We start from the raw sequence: 17,450 nt of genomic DNA, 5'->3' as shown, positions 1-17,450 counted from the left end.
AGTCTCAGTGTATTCTTTTACAGATGGTTAAGTTTTCTCTTAGATAGAAATTTATAATACAGATCATATAACATTTTTTAATAAATTCAGCACACTTGTTGGATGAACAGTAAGCAAACATACAATAAAAATCAATAGAGTGGGAATACCTTTGTCAGGGTAATTTCCCATAAAAGAGTTGACAGTTCTATAAACGTTTTTCTTTCCCGCTTAAAAGATACAATTTCCTACTGGTGCATGAAAACACTTAAAAATAGAGGTAACTGTACAAAGGCTACTGGAATCTGATATATGCAAAGTTCTGGGATGCCTAAGTAAGGACATGCGCTGGGAGGGAAATTTCTGCAGCTTACATGTGGTGATACTGAACCTTCTTTGTAGCTACAGTGGATTAGATTTCAGACATGGACATAGGCACCTAGCAATGTTTAAGAAACCTGCTTGACCTCCAGCTGCTACTTGACAAAGTTTTCAGTATGTTCTATGTCATATTTTCATGCTTTTAGTACTGTGGGATATGTAAAAGAATGTTAGCTTGATTCCTAGAGATACCAACAATTTGAATAGAAGCACTGACACAAATAGCACACTAATGTAGAATGATGTATATTTGTGGTGGGGAGGGGGAGCAAAAAAGCAAACCTTTAACTTGCTCCCCTGTAAACATTTTTAAAGAATGCACACTGTTTTAAACAGATAAAAAAATTTGAGAAATTTAGGATATGATATACACCTTCCATTACTGTACCCTGTTTTGTATGAAGTCACTGCAGTGGTATCTATTTTTATATATATTTTTATATTTTCTATATAGTTGTCCCATTAGAACAAAAAAAGAGGTTGAAAAGTGTTTTGAGCAAAGAAAAGTAAGCTTGTTTGGCACAACATTTTTGACTTTAAAAAGCATATGCATTATCCACTCATTATTCTTGTTGGATTTAAACGAGGTCTAGAGAGGAAAGTAAACAGTAACATGATACTAAGTTTTATTTTGGTGCTTGTGATTTTATAGCACATTACTCACTAAAAAATACCCTACAAAACATCCTAATAATTCGCTCTCAGGAAAAGCATGAAGATGCAGCCATCTTTTTCCAGGTTTGAAAACCCTGGCAAATCTGCAAAGACATTTATCATGTATAATTCAAAGGAATCTCTCAGGTTTCTCAAAGTCAGGGTTTGTGAGTTCTACAGGAGACACTAATCTGACTTAGAAAGGCTTTATTTATTTATTTATTTATTTATTTATTTATTCACAAGGAAGGCATTACTGCTCTCTAGTCAGCAGTTTTGGTAGGATGTTGCATTCCTTAACAACCAACTAGGCAGCAACAGAATGCTATTTAAGAGATATGAAAATAAAATAAATGATTGAGGGTGTTTATGCAGTTGTTTCACACTCTGATGCTCACTTGTCATTTGTATCACTGAAGGCATTAGGGCATTGAACGTCTAGGCAATCACAGCTCTGGAAAGCTCTGCAGAAACCTTCTTAACAATTTTAACATTAGTTTAGCTACTAGGAAGGTTCTGGGGGTATGCCTGAACACCCACTGCTTTCCCTTCTTTAGCAGCCTGTGCACTGTTTGGGGAGAGAAGCGGGGCACAGGCCGCCCCAACAAGAGAAATGGCATCCAGCACTCCCAATGAGCACCCAGGAGGCCCAAGCCCCCGCAGCCTGGACGGCGTTAAAGGGAGCTACCACTGATCATCCCGCGGCGGATGGCAGGGCAGGGCAGGGCAGCGCAGCCCGCCGCCACGCCACCGGTTCGTCCCCACACAGCGCCGTGCCCCTCGACAAGATGGCGCCTCCTCCCTCGCCTCTCTACCAACATGGAGGGCCGCGCGCCCATTGGCGCCCGCCGCCGCGCGCGATAGGCTGAGGTGCCGGCTTCCCCCGGCCGTGCTTCGTCCCGAGCGGGGAACTACATTACCCAGGATACCCTGCAATAGGGGCGTCGCCCCGAGCCGTGTCTCTTCTCACGCACGCGACTCTGTCTCCTCCCACGCGGGAGGGGCGGGGCGTGGTCTCGCGAGAGTCCGCGCGGCCGGCGGCGGGGGCGCAGGGCGCGCTGAGACCGTTGTCGTGCGCCCATGGCGGCCGCGGAGGCGGCGGCTGCGCCCGACCCCAGCGGGCTGTCCCCGAAGGAGGAAGGGGAACTGGAGGATGGAGAAATCAGCGACGACGACAACAACGGCTTCGGGCCCTATGGCGGCGGCTCCGAGCCCGCCGGCGGCCTCGGTAACGGCAGCAGCAGCAGTAGCAGGCCGTACTCGAGGCGCCGGCCGCCCCCCGGGCTCCACGGGAGCGGCTCCATATCCTCCCCCGGGCGGCCCTTCCCGCGCTCGCGGCACCAGCCCCCGCCCGACTCGGGACACGTGCACGGCCACGGCGGGTACCGGCCTAAGGACTCGTTCCGCTCCCACCCGCCGGCGCCGCGGATGCCGCCGGGCTCGCACTCCGACACGGGCCCCAGGCTCTCCTTCTGGGAGCGCAGCCACAACGCCCTGGATCGGTTCCGCTTCCGAGGCCGGCCCTACCGGGGCGGTGGGCGCTGGGGCCGGAGCCGAGGCTGCAGCGATCGGCCGGGCAACCCTCCGGGGAGGCCGCCCGGAGGGGGAGGCGGCGCCGGGTTCAGTAGCAGCCAAGGCTGGAGGGAGCCCTCGCCTCGAAAATGTATCCTTGAGGCGTGAGCGGGGCGGGGGGCCCGTGCTGCTGCGGTGGGCCTGGGCGTGGCCGTGCCGCGCGACGTGGCCGAAAGCCGTGGGAAGGGACGCGTTTCCCTCCCGCTCTGGCAGTGAAATTCCCGCAGCGGTAACGGAGAGGGAGGCTCCCAAGCTAATCCTGGAGGTTGGCCGGGCCAGCCGGCCCTGCTTAAGGAGAGGCTGCTGGGAAGTTGGATTACTGCCGTGGGCTGGCTTGCGGCTCGGCCGATCTGTCGGGTGTAGGGAAAAAGGAAAAGCATAGCCTGAAAGGAAGCTTTTGTCGGTTGGATTCCGGGCGGCTGCTTTTCTAGCCCCAAGTGCGAATATTATGAAGTGGGGTCAGCCTTTGGTGCGGCAGTTTTAATATGTATAATTAGTGTCACAATTGTAAAGCTGAAACCCTAAGCTTGTTAATTTACTGTAATGGGCAATGAAGGGTCTGCTATTTTTTTCATTTTCACTTTTGATTTCTTCGGAGGCTATTGCACATAGGTTTAGCTTTAGTCAGTTGCTGAGTGGGTCTGCATACACAATTTGTAGTTTATATGGACATGCAGATGAAAGCCATACCCACCATTTCTTGTAGGATGTTCTCCACTGACTGCTCTTAACAGTTTAGGTGACTCACTCAGTACGAGGGTTCTGCTGTTTCATCCTTTTAGGAGCAGGAATTGTGGAAGTGGTGGGGAAAGCTTCCCTAACTTTTCTTGTTTGCTTTAGGAAGTAACATAAAGAGCTAATAATGCTGAGTGTAGCTTGATGACTTGATGTAACTGCATTGTCTAACTGAAAATGTAGATGAATGTAAAAAACACTCAGCAAGAGAGATGGTGATTAAATCCTGTTCTATTGTGTTCTTTTGTCCTTCATATCAATAGTCAAAGGATGTGTTTTTGCTAGAACCAACCAACAGTGTGGGTTGATTTCTTGGATCTTGTTTTAGAGACAAGATTATTATTTATGTCATTAATTTTTATTTTTTTTTAAATGCAGATGGACAATGTAAATTAGCAATAGAGATGCTTTTATTTAGTCACAAGTTACAGCATCATTGAAGGCTTCATTGCAGCCCTTCATTGAAGGGCACATTTTATCTTGGGAGGCAGCAAGTGAAGATGTGATATGCCCAAGGTTTCACAGTAAGGCAATTCTATTGCTGAAAATAATTTTAAAGTCTCTTTGCAGTGTTGCTCTAAGTACCTGAAAGTGGTTACTTTCTGTGTAAGGAATAATTTGCAGGGCAAATGTGGAGATTGTCCTAAACAGAACTTGCAATGTTTCTTTATGAGACTGATGCAGTCTCCTCCTCTCTTTTAATTAAAAGAGCATTCAGAAACAAATAATTCCATTTTCAAACCAAAAGTAGAAAATGAGGATGTTTAAAGTGTTTTTATTCCTGGCACTTAAGATTTATGCATCTGTTGAAACATGGCAGATGGAGGATGTTCTATTACTCTTGCTCTTTAATAAGTGAACATTCACTTGTTTATGGATTGTATAGGTAAGGAAGGTCCGTTTTCTCTCAATATGAGTTACTTCCTGATTTTTTAAACATCCTTGCCACCTAATACAGTCAATATTAGAGAATTAATAAATACTAAGGTACCTCCATGTTGTTAACATTAATGGAGTACTGGTGTAATTCATTGGCACGTGACTTCAGAGCAGACTTTCATATCAACTGGTACAAGGAGGCTTGTGGCCTGGAATGGTATCTGAAGTTCCGCCTGGGAAATAAAATGTTTTAAGTGTCTAGAGTCCTGATTTCGGCTTCTTCTTAGTAGCTAGTACAGTGCTGTGTTTTGGATGTAATGTGAGAATGTTAACACACTGGTGTTTTAGTTGTTGCTGAGAAGTGCCTACACTAAGTCATGGACTTCCAGCATCCCATGCTTTGCCAGTGAGGAGGTGCACAAGAAGCTGGTAGTGTGCAAAACTGAGACCCCAACCTGGCCCAAGTGGTGTTGCATACCACAAAATGTCATGCCTGGTGTATAAACTGTGAGGATTTGGCTGAGAGCCACTGATGGCTGCTTGGAGCTGGGCTGGGTAGTGAGCAATTGTATTGTGTATCACTCTCCTTCCTTGGGCATTATTCCACTTTTGCTTTTTGTTATCTCCCGTTTCATTATTATTACTATTTTACTAGATTTCCATTATTAAATTGCTATTTTTTCAGCCCATATTCCCTCAACCCCCATTACCTTTTTCCAAGTTCTTTCTCCATCCCACCATGGGAAGGAGGAATGAAGTGTGGGGTAATAAATTGCTGACTGGGGTAAACAATGATAATCTGGTACAACAGAGATTGTTTACTTGATTTATCCTTGGAGCTTGTGCTTTGTACCACGTTTTGTAAGAATACTTAAGTGGAGTAAGGGACATTCTTTAAGGTAGAACACTTAAATTCCTTCTACTTTTTTTGGGATGTTAGCTTTTATTTAGCTTTTGTCTTTCAATTTTTGGCATCTTTAATGTTAAGCTGTTATACAGTCATTCTCCAGAAATTCTTGCATAGAGAATTGGGGAATTTGAGTCTGAAATACAGAACCATTATGAAACTTCCTGTTTCCATTAAGTTCTGAACTCTTCAGAGTGTACATTTTTCTTCATTTCTAACTCCCAGTTTCTTCTTTTGGTTCTTGGATGAAGTTTCTCTTGAGTTGGTTGAAGCACAGTTGTTTTAATAAGTACATGCCAGTCTCCCTTTCACAGCACTTCATGGAGTCTTGCATTCTATGTGTAGAAGCACTAAAAAAATTTTTCTACATTTGTGAACCACATAATTTCTGCTTAACTCCATTGTGGAGCTTCTAACAATTGTGTTATCCTGAGCACAAAAAAACATCTCAACACTGTCTTGTTATCCATTTCCAGATGACTTTGGAAGCTATTTAAGTATTCCAATAGCAGATAGTAGTTAGACTTACTAGCTTCAAAATTCCTTGTGTCTTATGAAAGGACGAATGTAGCTGGCTCTTTGGAAGTAGATAGGTGTTGAAAGGGAATTTCGCAGGTATGTTTATTGCGTGATTTGGTGTTATACTGCATACAGCTTTTAGCATTTTAAGTGTATTTATAGACTGATTGCTTTTTGGATTTTATGTAGTTTCTCTTTGCTAGTTTCTGCTTTTTGTGCTGACACTTGAGAAAGCACCGTATAGCAAAACATTTCCTGGTATTACGGAAGTAGCTTTTGCAGGATCTATACTGAGATTCTTCATACTAATGTTAGAACTTAACACTGCAAAACTATCCAAGTAGTTGATGCTTGTTGTGAGCACCAGGCAAATATGTTTTCCTTTGGATTCAGTATGTCTTCATTCAGAGCGCATCTGTTTTAGCTTCTGGTTTTACTCTGTTCATTGTTTTAAGAGACGATGTTGTTGAAAAAGCATTTTGCGTAACTGGGTGTGTGAGTCAGCTGTTATCACAGTGGGGTTGATAGTGTGAGTAAAATGAGTAAAACTTGACTTGGTATCCTGAAATATTTCCCCTTGAGCATGATTATTTTACAGGATTGTTTTCAAGGGTCAGGTTAAGGTAAGAGGAGTTGATAGTGACATAGTAGTGACAACTTTTGTTCTGGGTAGAGGTGCCTAAGAATATTTCCACTGTTTGCCTTGAACATTCATAAGTAAACTTTTCTGAGTAGTTAGTAATTACCAGTTGTCTTCAGCATTTCTGAATGTTTTGATTGCAAGTCTTTGTTACTTTTTTTATTCCCTTCAGTTGTTCATTGATTCTTCTGTGCCTTACCTCATTTGCTGAACTGCATTTACTGTGGTGTGTAATTGTGCTATGGCCAGACTAAATATTGGCTAGATGTGGCATTTTATGAAAGTCTAAAATGAGTGAGAAATAATTTAACCTTTTTCAGAATGTCAGATGGCAAGTCAGTACTGGAGTTATGAATTCTGGAAATTTGACTTTCCATGATGGAGAACCATCTCAGCATTATAGCTGAGGGTGGTGTAAATAAGGGATGAGGCTTCTCAGCATGACCTTCGTGTCATAAATAGGATGTTTCAAATTGTTGGTTTGAGAAAATGTTTGTCAATATATAATAATGGCTACAGCTTTTGCATGCTGCTTGTATTTAAGGATATTTTTCAAACTAGCCTTAAGGTAAAATATATGAGAATGGTCATAAGTTGTGTTTGTCTTAATTAGTCTTGTTTTAAGATTATACAAGTTCTTGTTTTGAATTTCTTGACTTGGAATTCAGCTAAAACTTTTGGAAGGTCCCCATCTAGAAAGCAGAACCACTCTTCTAAAAATGAAAGTTCTGTGGAAGAAAGCTTTGAGGATCTGCTCTTGAAGTATAAGCAGATACAATTAGAACTTGAACACATTAATAAAGATGAAAGACTGGCTTTGAGCAACAGGGAAGAAAATGAGAAACAAGATGATGAAAAACCAGTGGACACTGAGGACCAAAAAACTGTAGAAAATGACAGTATTAAAACAGACGCTGTAAAAGAAGGACCTCCTGAGGAGAAAAATCCGGTTATGGGCTTTCAGGCATTTGAACTGAAACCTCTCAGACAAAAACTGCCTACTCCAGCTGAGAGGAGCAGATTGAAAAAAGGCAAAGAAGGAATGAAGCAGTCTTCCCAAAAATCTGAACCATCGGAATCTGGCCAAGGTAAAGAAATACTTGTAAAGTTATTTTACCTTGTGAACTTCTATTTGCTTGCTATTGATGCCTTGTGAGGCTACCTAGAACAGAGGCTAGACAGTGTTAAAGGAATAAAGTAGGTATTTATTAAAAAGGTCTTCAAAGGATGGGCAGTACAAGAGCCTGGCCATGGCTCTACCTAAGATGGACACTTGGTCCCGAGTGTTAGACTTTCATTTTTGGTCCATTTGTGAATTGGGTCAATTGTCCAATTACAGCTTCAAGTTATGAAGTCCCATCCTCCCAGATTGCTCTCCTCAATTCGCTGTTTATAATTTTTGGGCCTGAAGCTGCAACGGTGTCCTTGATTCTCAGGTTGGAAAGGATTGTTTTGTCTTAACTAAACTGTCAAGAGAACTTGCTAACACTTTACATGAATTTTAGGTATATACTAATGCAGTACAGGATCTGGAAAATACGAAAGCTAAAAAGGCATCACTAGTACCTGTTGTATTTATTAGGTGTTGGGTTAAACTTTACTGTAATTAAAATGTTACAAGTTAAGGATTTAATGTACTTAACTCTTGTGTTTTTTAAATACTTGAATTACATAAACATGTTTGGAAGCATGTTTTTGCTTTAGATTTGTATTTTAAAGAATGTGTTTTCTTAGACAGATTGTTTGGCAGAAAGCATGAGGACAAGACGTGAAGGTTTTAATTGCTCTTCACAGTAGAAATCATTGACTTTCTACTGAAAGTTTTACTTCTGCTTTTGCCTTGTTCTTTTCTGCAGAAGCAAAATGTGGGGATTTTCTTTAGCTGAAAAAGAACATTTAGAGAACCCTTTTCCTGCATTTCACCTTTGTGTGTTTTCTTAAGTATAAGACAAGATCATGGAATATTCTGAGTTGGAAGGTGAGGATCATCAAGTCTGACTCCCAAAAGTTAATGTCCCATACAGGGATCAAACCCAAGATCTTGGTGTTACTAAGACCATAGAAGATTTTCACAAGAATTACTTTGATTATTGTTGATATTCATGAATAAGCAAGTAATCGTAGGGCAGAAATGGGAAGGATTTGTAGACAAAATGAAGCCAAAGAGTAGAATATTAATTCTTGTTGAGTAGAATATTAAATCTTGTCAAAGATAGTTCTGGAGTGCTGATTAAAGCGGGTAATTGCTAAGATGCATTAGCCAGTTACCGAAAAACAAGTGATCATGTCCACCTGGGCTGTACTAAAAGCACTTGAGCTTACTTCTAAGTCTGCAGCAAAATAAGGCAGCTGACTTAAGCTTCCTACTCTTAAGGCTGCATGTAGTTCTAGTAAGTGATTGCTGTGGTTGAGGGTAGTGCTTGAGGCTATCACTTGTCATCAATTAGTCTTCACTAATTTGCCAGTGTGCGTAAACTATCAATTTGAGTGGGAAGAGAAAGTAGTTAATGATTGAATAAGAATGCAGGTGAGTAATTGGGAGGAATATGAAGAAAGGTAGGACTAGTGCACTGAAAGTCAGAATGATTTATGTTTGACTTCAGAACAAGACAGATCTTGTAAACAAAACAAAAGAAAAAACTGATAATTGGTAGTCAAACCACCTCATTGTAAGTAATTTCTCCCCCATATGTGTTTCCCATGAATAATATAATTTTTAGTGTTCTTAGGAGTTCATACACGTTCTCTTGACAGATACAAATAAAACAAATTTTGGTGGTATAAACTAGTAGTCTGTGTGAAGAGAACATAACAGGAACGGAGTAAATCTGCTATTTAAAAAGTGAAATAATCTCAAAAATCCAGTTTCCAAACTGAAAGGCACTGAAGTTGCTAATACAGCTCATATGATAATGAAAAATAGATGCCGTAATATGCATATTAAGAGCATTTAATTTTTGCATGATACTCAAATCTATAATATATGAATAATTTGAAAGCAGACAGATTATGTATGAATGAATGTTTATGACAATGTAAAGCAAGCTTCCAAATAAAAATTCAACTAAATTGGAGTTATTTCAGATTCACATGTATTAAGTGAATATTTACTACATTAATCTCCTTACTGCCACAATACATGCTGCATGTATTGGAAAATCAGCGAAATTTGATTTTTACATTTTATTTATTTTTAAATAGTATACTGGATGTTTCTGCAGGTTTATAGAAGTTGAGGAAATGGTCTTAAAACTCAGGAAAGTTTCAGCCTGTCTCTCAAATTAATTTTCTGTGCTTCAGCTGCTCTGACAGGCTTGATGGTATTCTGTACTTCTCATGTTGAGCATTAGCCTGTCATGTCCATATTGTCCCCTTCTGGTTTCAAAGAGCATTTGAACTTGTATAGAATATCCCTTCATATGCTCGCATCGAAAAAAACTACTCTACCATCTGTCTTCCTATTTTCATCCTACGAAGTTGATGGTGAGGAACTTCACATAGTATACTGACTATTTGAATTTTTTTCTATAGTTCTTATGGGTATTAGATATTAATATTTTTTTTACATGCATTAAAAAATGCATGCATGTGCAAAGAAGACCTTCAGCATTTTTTAAGTTTCATTTTTGTATAAGGTCTTGGTGTACTTCAAACAATGCCTTTCTGAATGTAATTTTTATGAAATGCTAGGAAAAGTTTATGAAATGCTAGGAGAGAAAAATAAATCTGAATTTATTTTTCACTATTTTGAATTGTGGGAAGGAATCTTTCTTTGAAGAAAGGCTAATATAGCAAAAGTACTCCAAGCTTCTCTAAACATTTCATTCCTTTTTCTGATGTATATAAACATGTATGATTAGATAAAAAATGTGTAATTGTTTTTTCAGCTAATTATTTTACTAATTATTTGCTACAATAAAGTATGTAATACTGCAATATGTACGACATTATGTATACATGTGTAAAATACATTATGTGAATGTGTGTATATATATTTTGAAAATTGGCTATATTTTATGTCTAAGAAATTAATATTTTAGCATCTAAATGTTTATAGTGGGAAAACAGCGCTATACTATTCATTTCCACTATTCATTCCACAATAACTTATTTCCGTTTTCCTTTGGTGTGAAATGGAGCAAGTGTGTTCTTACTGCAGCTTTGGGCCTTCATATTTAACTCTGCAAAAGAATGACCAGTTGCTCAAAATAGCTGCCAGTGAAATACGAGATGCTCAGGACAGTAGCTGATATGAGGTGGTGGTATAAAACACATGACAAGAAGTCGTCTATTCCCCTTGTCTGCAAATGTGTTTTAATCTGTTTCTTGAGGAAGTACATGTGAACCTTAAGACAGAGTTACTAAGAAACGACAAATCTTGCCTTAGGTTTATGGAATCATAATTTTATCAGACATGCCAAATTTATATGAATGTTTGTACATGTGATCTTGCATGTACTACTGCTATTGCTCTATAGTGTGTATCAGTGATACTGATGAAATATGGTTGTATAGATTAAAATTCATGTATCATTTTAATGTAGCTCTGACTCACGAGAAACAGCTTGTTCAAAAATACGGTATTTTTTCTCTTGGAAGGTACAGAAGACAAAGAGCAATCATCAGTGCGAAAGCTTAGCAGTTCAGATGTTGCATCTGAAAAGGTAAGAAAATATTCCTCCCTAGATGATATGATACTCTGATAGCTTTTTCCAAATGGCAGTCCAGAAACTGGTTATAGGAGCAGTCAATTTTTGAGAAATGACACTTATCAAGAAAGAATGATTTTGAGCTATCTTTTAGTAAAAATATTGGGGAAAGATTTCAAAAGACCTTGTAAAGAAAAAGTTGTTAAATTACGTTTCTTGACTTTTGTCTTATCCTTTCTTCTGTTTTCTTCTCAAGAAGCTGCTTGATGATGAGGAGGAGATGTCTGAATTGCAACTTAGGCTTCTTGCACTTCAGTCTGCTAGTAAAAAATGGCAGCAAAAAGAACAACAGGTGATGAAGGAAAGCAAGGAAAAATTAACAAAAACAAAAAGTGGAACACAAAAAATCAAAGCCAGTACAAAAGCCCATTCAACAAAAAAACCTAGTACTACAGGTAATAAGTTTAATGTTACTGAAATGGCTGTCAATGGTGTGGCTTCAAAAAAAAAGTTGCACCTTTAGTCATTCTAAACTCTCTCACATTTACTCAAAGCTCTTGAAGAATCTCGGATTAGGTGGAACCAATTGGGTAAGATGGTGTTAATCAGATACTTTTTTTATTTATAGGCAAGCAAGCTTTGAGGAAGCAACAGACAAAGACCTCAAAGAAGATGCAGCAGCAAAAGGAGCTAGACTGGCGGCAGAAAGAGGAAGACCAGAGGAAACAAGAAGAAGAGGAGGAGAGAAGAAAGAGAGAAGAAGAAATAAGAAAAATAAGGGACCTCTCAAATCAAGAAGAGCAGTACAATCGATTTATGAAGCTAGTTGGAGGAAAGAGGAGATCAAGAAGCAGGGTAACAAATTTCTTACATGGTGTTCTGGCATTACATTTAGGATTTATGAATGATTTCTGTCTTGCCTCACCTGGTGTTGTCACCATCCTGTCTGAATCTCCCTCTTCTTCTCCATGCTTCCCCCATCCTTAGCATAATCAAAATACAGCAATGAAAGAAAAGCTCAGTGTACTTCAGTGTTTACAGTGTTTTAATCCCATGCTACATAAGCATTTCCTTTTGGATTTGGAAAATCAGTTTTCTATGAGTTAGACCTTTGCAAGTCAATGGTGAAGCATTTTTCTTCTAAAGACATTTTGAACATGGTAAACAAAGAGCAGCCTGTAATTTAACACTAAACAATCAGTGAAACTTCTTTAGCTTTCTTTTTGTAGATTAAGATTTTCTTCTCCACGTTTTCAAACGTTTTCTGTGTATACAACTTCAGTGGGTTGCTGCTCTCAAAATGTCCTTGGAGGGCTTGGTTGCTTTGTAGTATTTTTTTCAATGTAGTATTTAATCTATTTTGTTGAGGCATAAGATATGCCAAGACAAAAGATAATTAGTTTAACCTCACTCATATAGTGTCAAATTGATGAAATAATAGACTTACTGCAGTGGTCATCATGCTATCCTTGTGGCTGTTCTTGTTCTCTCATATTGAGATTAACAAAAGGCACTTGAGTAACTAATGTCTGTCTCTAAAACATTGGTACATTACAGAAAAAAAATACTGTTTGTATAGCATTAATTCTTTCAGCCTGGAAGCAATACAGCCACTTTAGGTGGATGCTTCAAGTAGCTTGGAGCTACTAATGCTGTATGAGGAAACAGCATCTAAGGGGATTGAGGCTCCCTGTTTGAGGTCATGTTGTAGAATAATCATATTCATAGTAATACTGAGTGGAAAATGGAGACTAGAAATGTTTGACTGTAAACAGTCGATATTTTAGAAGCTACCAAAATGTCTTCTGTATGCCTCTGAAAGATACAAGTTAAAGAGTCTGAGAAGTCATACTTGGGTGTTCTGAATATTTTTAGTCCCAGGTATTCTGCATATTTTCAGTCCTGAACATTGATTGGCATCCATACAGTGTTAGGAGTTTAACAATCTGATTTATGAGTTGACAGTCTCTGGGTTTGTCTCAGTGTGGCATGTGGCTCCTTCTGGGACAATAAAGATTCTTCACCTGGGAGTTGTTTCTAGCGAGGGTAGTTGAAGCATTCTTGGTAGTTGCCATGGCAGAGTACCAGAAATAAGAAAGCATTTAATTCCCTTGCAATCTTTCAGAAATATATAACCATGAACATTTACCAGATATATAATGACCTAAAAGGTATTTAAAAATTGTTTCCATGTATCATGACACCCCCCACTCCATCATCCTGGAAGCCATACAGTTTTAAAACTGCCTGCTGATTTGTCTGGTTGCTACCTGCAGTGGATTTGATTACAAGGTAATATTCAGTTTCTTGTACAAGATAAGTAAATTGTATTTATAAATCTGTTAGAATGAAGAAAAAAATTTAAGGGCCTTCTTCCAGAATTTATTTTATAGTGGTTTACTTTGAAATAATGATGTAAGATGTAAATAAAATACTTTTTTGTGTTTAGTCATCAGATACAGACTTGAGATGGTCTTTGGATAAGCAGTCTACAGAGAGTGCGGGAGGCATATATCAGTATGATAATTATGATGAAGTTGCTATGGATACAGACAGTGAAACTAACTCACCAGGTAAGGCTTAGTTACAGTTTTTTTACATGGTCGTTGGTAAAAATAAGTAAAATGTAGGAAATTAGCCACTGTTCTAGAAAAGAAAGTGTTTTGAGCTGTCTGAATTATAGAACTAACATATTAAGATGAGCTAATTGTGTGAGCTAATGCTGACTCTTTCAATCTCTGCTGTAGTGGTATTTTTCAGGTCTTCAGGGTATATATTTCTCATTGCAGTACTGTGGGTTTATGCTTGTATATTCCTAATCAGCTGTGCAGGGTGTTGACTGGACAGACATCAGCTTTGCAAAAAGGGGCCTGAGGGTCCCAGTGGACATTGGGTGACATGTGGGTTGGCAGTATGGCTTTGGTTGACAGGCAAGCCACAGCCTGGATTGTGGCACTGTGACTGTTGGGGGTTAGTGGCTGGTGGGGCCTGTTAATCACTGGTGAGATTGCCAGTTTCCAGGTTTCACAGTAGAAGTAGATTCATTCTACAATGAATCCAGCAGAGGAACTTTTTGAATAAGGAAAACTGTTTCAGGCTTGTTTTTCATAAAGTTCATTGGAAGACTGCAACTCTTGGCTTGCAGAAAGAGGCTGAGAAAGCTGCATTGGTGTTGGGAAGGCTAAGGAATGATTTCACTCTTGTCTTCAACTATTTAGTGGGCAGTTGCAGACAAGACAGAGCCAAACTCATCAGTCAAATGGCACCAGAAGGACAAGTAGCAACACTTAAATTGTAACAAAACAAATTCTGCTTAGATAGAAGGTGGTCAAACACTAGAGGAGATTTAAATGTTGTGGAATCTCCATCATCCTATATACCTAGAACTGGACAGCCTGACTTTGAGGGCAGCCCTGCTTTGGGCACTTGTGCTGGGTCCTACATCATCCAGAAGTCTCTTCCAGCCTAAATGAGTTATTGACTTGAGTCTGAGGTGCATTTAAGATAGTTGTGTTTCTGTGTTCCATCTCAACATGTGGGGAGTTGAGAAAACTTCATTAAGCATACTTCTTGATAGGCTACTTTTTTCTCTTACTTTTCATCTTCTGCCCTCTTTTTATTTTTTTCATTTTTTCTCCTTTTTTATCAGCCTTTCTTATAAATTTTGTTAATATACTACACCTGCTATTTCGTATATGTAAGCTACACAAATCTCTTTTGACAAAGCATCTAAATTTCTTGTTTAATGATTCAGAATTTATCAGCAGTGCTTTGGGTCTGCTTCTGTCCTACTTTGTGTTGTTTTTGATCGCCTCTAATCAGGCTACTGAGATCTTGTTTGAAAAGGTATAGTCTTGCAAATTAAATTCAGTTTGAGGGCTGCATTACCTTAGCAGTACTGGTTGGCTGTACTTATATTTTGTATGTAAAACAAAAAGAAAATATAACTACTCTTTTAAAAAATATATATACATGTAAAAAAAAAGCACTGTGCTGTCTGGTGTTTCCTTTGAAATTAGTGCATCGCAAAAACATTTGTCTCTTTCTGTTACATTAAATCAGTTGAAGCATAAAGCATTGTTATTGTTTAATAAATACCTGTCAGATATCTTACATTCAGTATTTTAATTACAGCTTCTTCCCCAGTGCAGCATCCTTTCTTTGAGTGTCCAGTAGGATATTTTCCACCTCCAGTACCACCAATTTCCTTGCCACTACCTCCTCCAATTCCAGTAAGTATCCTTGATAATTCTCATTTTGTGTCTGATTTCTAATGCTAAAGCTAGGATTAAATTTAGATTCTGGTTTTGGTGTTAGACTCTGTTTAATGATTCTCTTGAACTGTCTGTTAGACTTGTGGTTGCTTTTTAAAAACTCTTTTATTTCAGCTGCCTCTGGCTGATGCAGTTGTTGGTTAATGGAGCTATTGAATTGAAATTCTCTTCATTGTTAGAGCTGTGCTTTTTCATACAAAAAACAAAAATTGTCTGAAGCACATAAGGAAAAAGAGCGAATTGGAGCTGTTAGCACAAGGCAACTTTGCCCCTTGTCTCTAGGCCACATATGTAGGTAGATAAGCTTGATCGCTGACTTGTTACCTAGAGGGGGGAAAAGCCAAGACATACAGCTCATCAATCCTTCAAACTTTGTGCCTTTTGACTGTGTTTTCTGTCTTCTTACCTAAGAGTCCACATGGAAGTTCAATTAGTGTGGAACTTTTTTCATTACCAATTTTTTTCACTGAATGATTGTTACTGTTCTCAGAAAAGCAATAGAAAGGTACCATTTCCTCTCATGACAGCTTCTGAACTTTTGACTAAGGGAAGTTGTAATTTTGTTAGCTAAGATATAGTTTCATAAAACTGTTTAAAGACTGCTGGTCAACTATATTTCTCTGGCTAGAGTACCTCTGGTTGAGATTATCACTTACATTTAGTTTGTATGTCTCCATAGCTTCCACTATCCAAATCTAACTTTATTGCTTCCATTAACCTCTGTGAGAAAAAACCTCCTGTTCAATCACAGCCTTTGACAGGGATGTAAATGTAATTTGAGTGTTAATTAAACTGACACAGTTTAGGTTACTTTTAAACCACGGAATAATCTAGGTCTCAACCTCTTCTAAGTAATCATAAAGGGGTAGTAACTTTCACATTTCAAACCTTTGTTTTTTTTTTTTTTTTTTTTCCCTCAGCCTGTACAGTCTTTGAGCCATCTTTACATGGAGGGTATTCCTTGTGTTTCTCTTGAGCCACCTCCACCTCTTCCCCCTCTTCCCCCTGAAGAGCCTGAACAGCCACCAAAACCTCCATTTGCTGATGAGGAAGAGGAGGAGGAGATGCTCTTAAGAGAAGAATTACTCAAGTCTCTAGCCAACAAGCGTGCTTTCAGAGCTGAGGTACTCTATTGTTTTTTGAATGTAAGCCTCTAGATGGCAATCTTGACTAGATTAGAATTTCAATGAGAACTGCTGTAAGTGAGGTTTACAGGGGTATTATGCTGCATTTCTGGAGACTTAAAAATCAACAAGAGCCACTCTGGAATTGTAAATTGCACCTTTGCTGTTATTTCTGAAGGAATTAGGAAACTTCAAGGTACTGAAAATGGAGTAAGTCAAAGGAATGGGGGTTTTCTGCCAGAAAATGGTTATTACTTTTGAAATTTTCCGTTAGAAAGTAAGACAAGTAACTTTGTTTCAGCCTCCTAGGAAAAGGAGTTGGAAGAGGTTCACTGGTTTTTGTTGTTATTTTGTGGGTTTTCTTGGAGTGAGAAGCTAAGCTTGTGGTTTTGAAAAAAAAATTTTGGTTTTGACCTTACTTATAGGGTCTTTTGCAGTTGACCTGTGAATAACTGGCCTGTTCTTCTGTGCCTTTTTGATATTACTGCAGAATTGCAACATTTGTCTAATACATTTCAATAGTCTGCCTAAATCACATTTTCAAGTTCTGAGACTTGTATAAAACAGTCTCATTTATTATACTCATGCTTTTTAAAATAGTTATGTATGGTGTGTATTTTTAAGATCATATTTTTGTTCTCTTTTTTTAGGAAACATCAAGTAACAGTGGTCCACCTTCCCCTCCTGTTCCAGAGAACTTGCAGCCTGTGCCAAGAAGCAATCTGTCTGCTGTCAGTATTAATACTGTGTCTCAGCCACGGATGCAAAGTACAAAGTTTGTTAGAGTACCAAGGCTTCCACGAGCAGTGATCACAGTAAGGAAATACTGCCTACTAATAAGACTGTGAATAGAAACTGAGCTCAGTTTAAGTGAAGAGCAGACTTAGACTTAGGTTTTCTAGTGATACAGCCCAGAAAAGTGAAGCTTCAGTTAAGCATTTGAATTATTAGTCACCTTGACAATCCATATGCTCTTCTAGAAAGACCTTGACACTGAGGCAAGAATTTTTTGCTGAGTAGAGCATCAAAATATGCCATCATACAGTGGACTAAGAGATTGTAACTATAGTTCAGTTATTTTCTTATCCAGACTAGCACAGACACTATTGCCAAAACAGGGGCAGTCTTGCTCTTCCT

At 39.1% G+C, this 17,450-nt stretch overlaps 1 protein-coding gene across 5 annotated transcripts in view; it reads left to right on the top strand.

Annotated features, from left to right (window-relative positions):
- Nucleotides 1–2,000: 2,000 nt before the first annotated feature.
- The window catches only part of ZFC3H1 (zinc finger C3H1-type containing), a 41,383-nt gene continuing 25,933 nt past the window's right edge, over nucleotides 2,001–17,450 (top strand). For 2 of the 5 annotated variants that reach the window (XR_003957311.4, XM_002190091.6), the window contains exons 1-9: nucleotides 2,001–2,677; nucleotides 6,935–7,354; nucleotides 10,866–10,930; nucleotides 11,172–11,370; nucleotides 11,544–11,770; nucleotides 13,365–13,488; nucleotides 15,050–15,147; nucleotides 16,110–16,313; nucleotides 16,964–17,128. Coding sequence is in view for 4 of the 5 variants with exons in the window: in XM_002190091.6 (XP_002190127.5) it covers nucleotides 2,095–2,677; nucleotides 6,935–7,354; nucleotides 10,866–10,930; nucleotides 11,172–11,370; nucleotides 11,544–11,770; nucleotides 13,365–13,488; nucleotides 15,050–15,147; nucleotides 16,110–16,313; nucleotides 16,964–17,128 (2,085 nt within the window). In the remaining variant the exon portion in view is untranslated. The remainder of the gene's footprint in view (nucleotides 2,678–6,934; nucleotides 7,355–10,865; nucleotides 10,931–11,171; nucleotides 11,371–11,543; nucleotides 11,771–13,364; nucleotides 13,489–15,049; nucleotides 15,148–16,109; nucleotides 16,314–16,963; nucleotides 17,129–17,450) is intronic. The other 3 variants (XM_030259783.4, XM_030259774.4, XM_030259768.4) reach the window with 3 other exon arrangements.

Source organism: Taeniopygia guttata, chromosome 1A (assembly GCF_048771995.1).
Source record: "Taeniopygia guttata chromosome 1A, bTaeGut7.mat, whole genome shotgun sequence".
In the NCBI taxonomy this organism is placed as follows: Eukaryota; Metazoa; Chordata; class Aves; order Passeriformes; family Estrildidae; genus Taeniopygia; species Taeniopygia guttata.
This window is presented reverse-complemented; position numbering and strand designations above follow the sequence as displayed.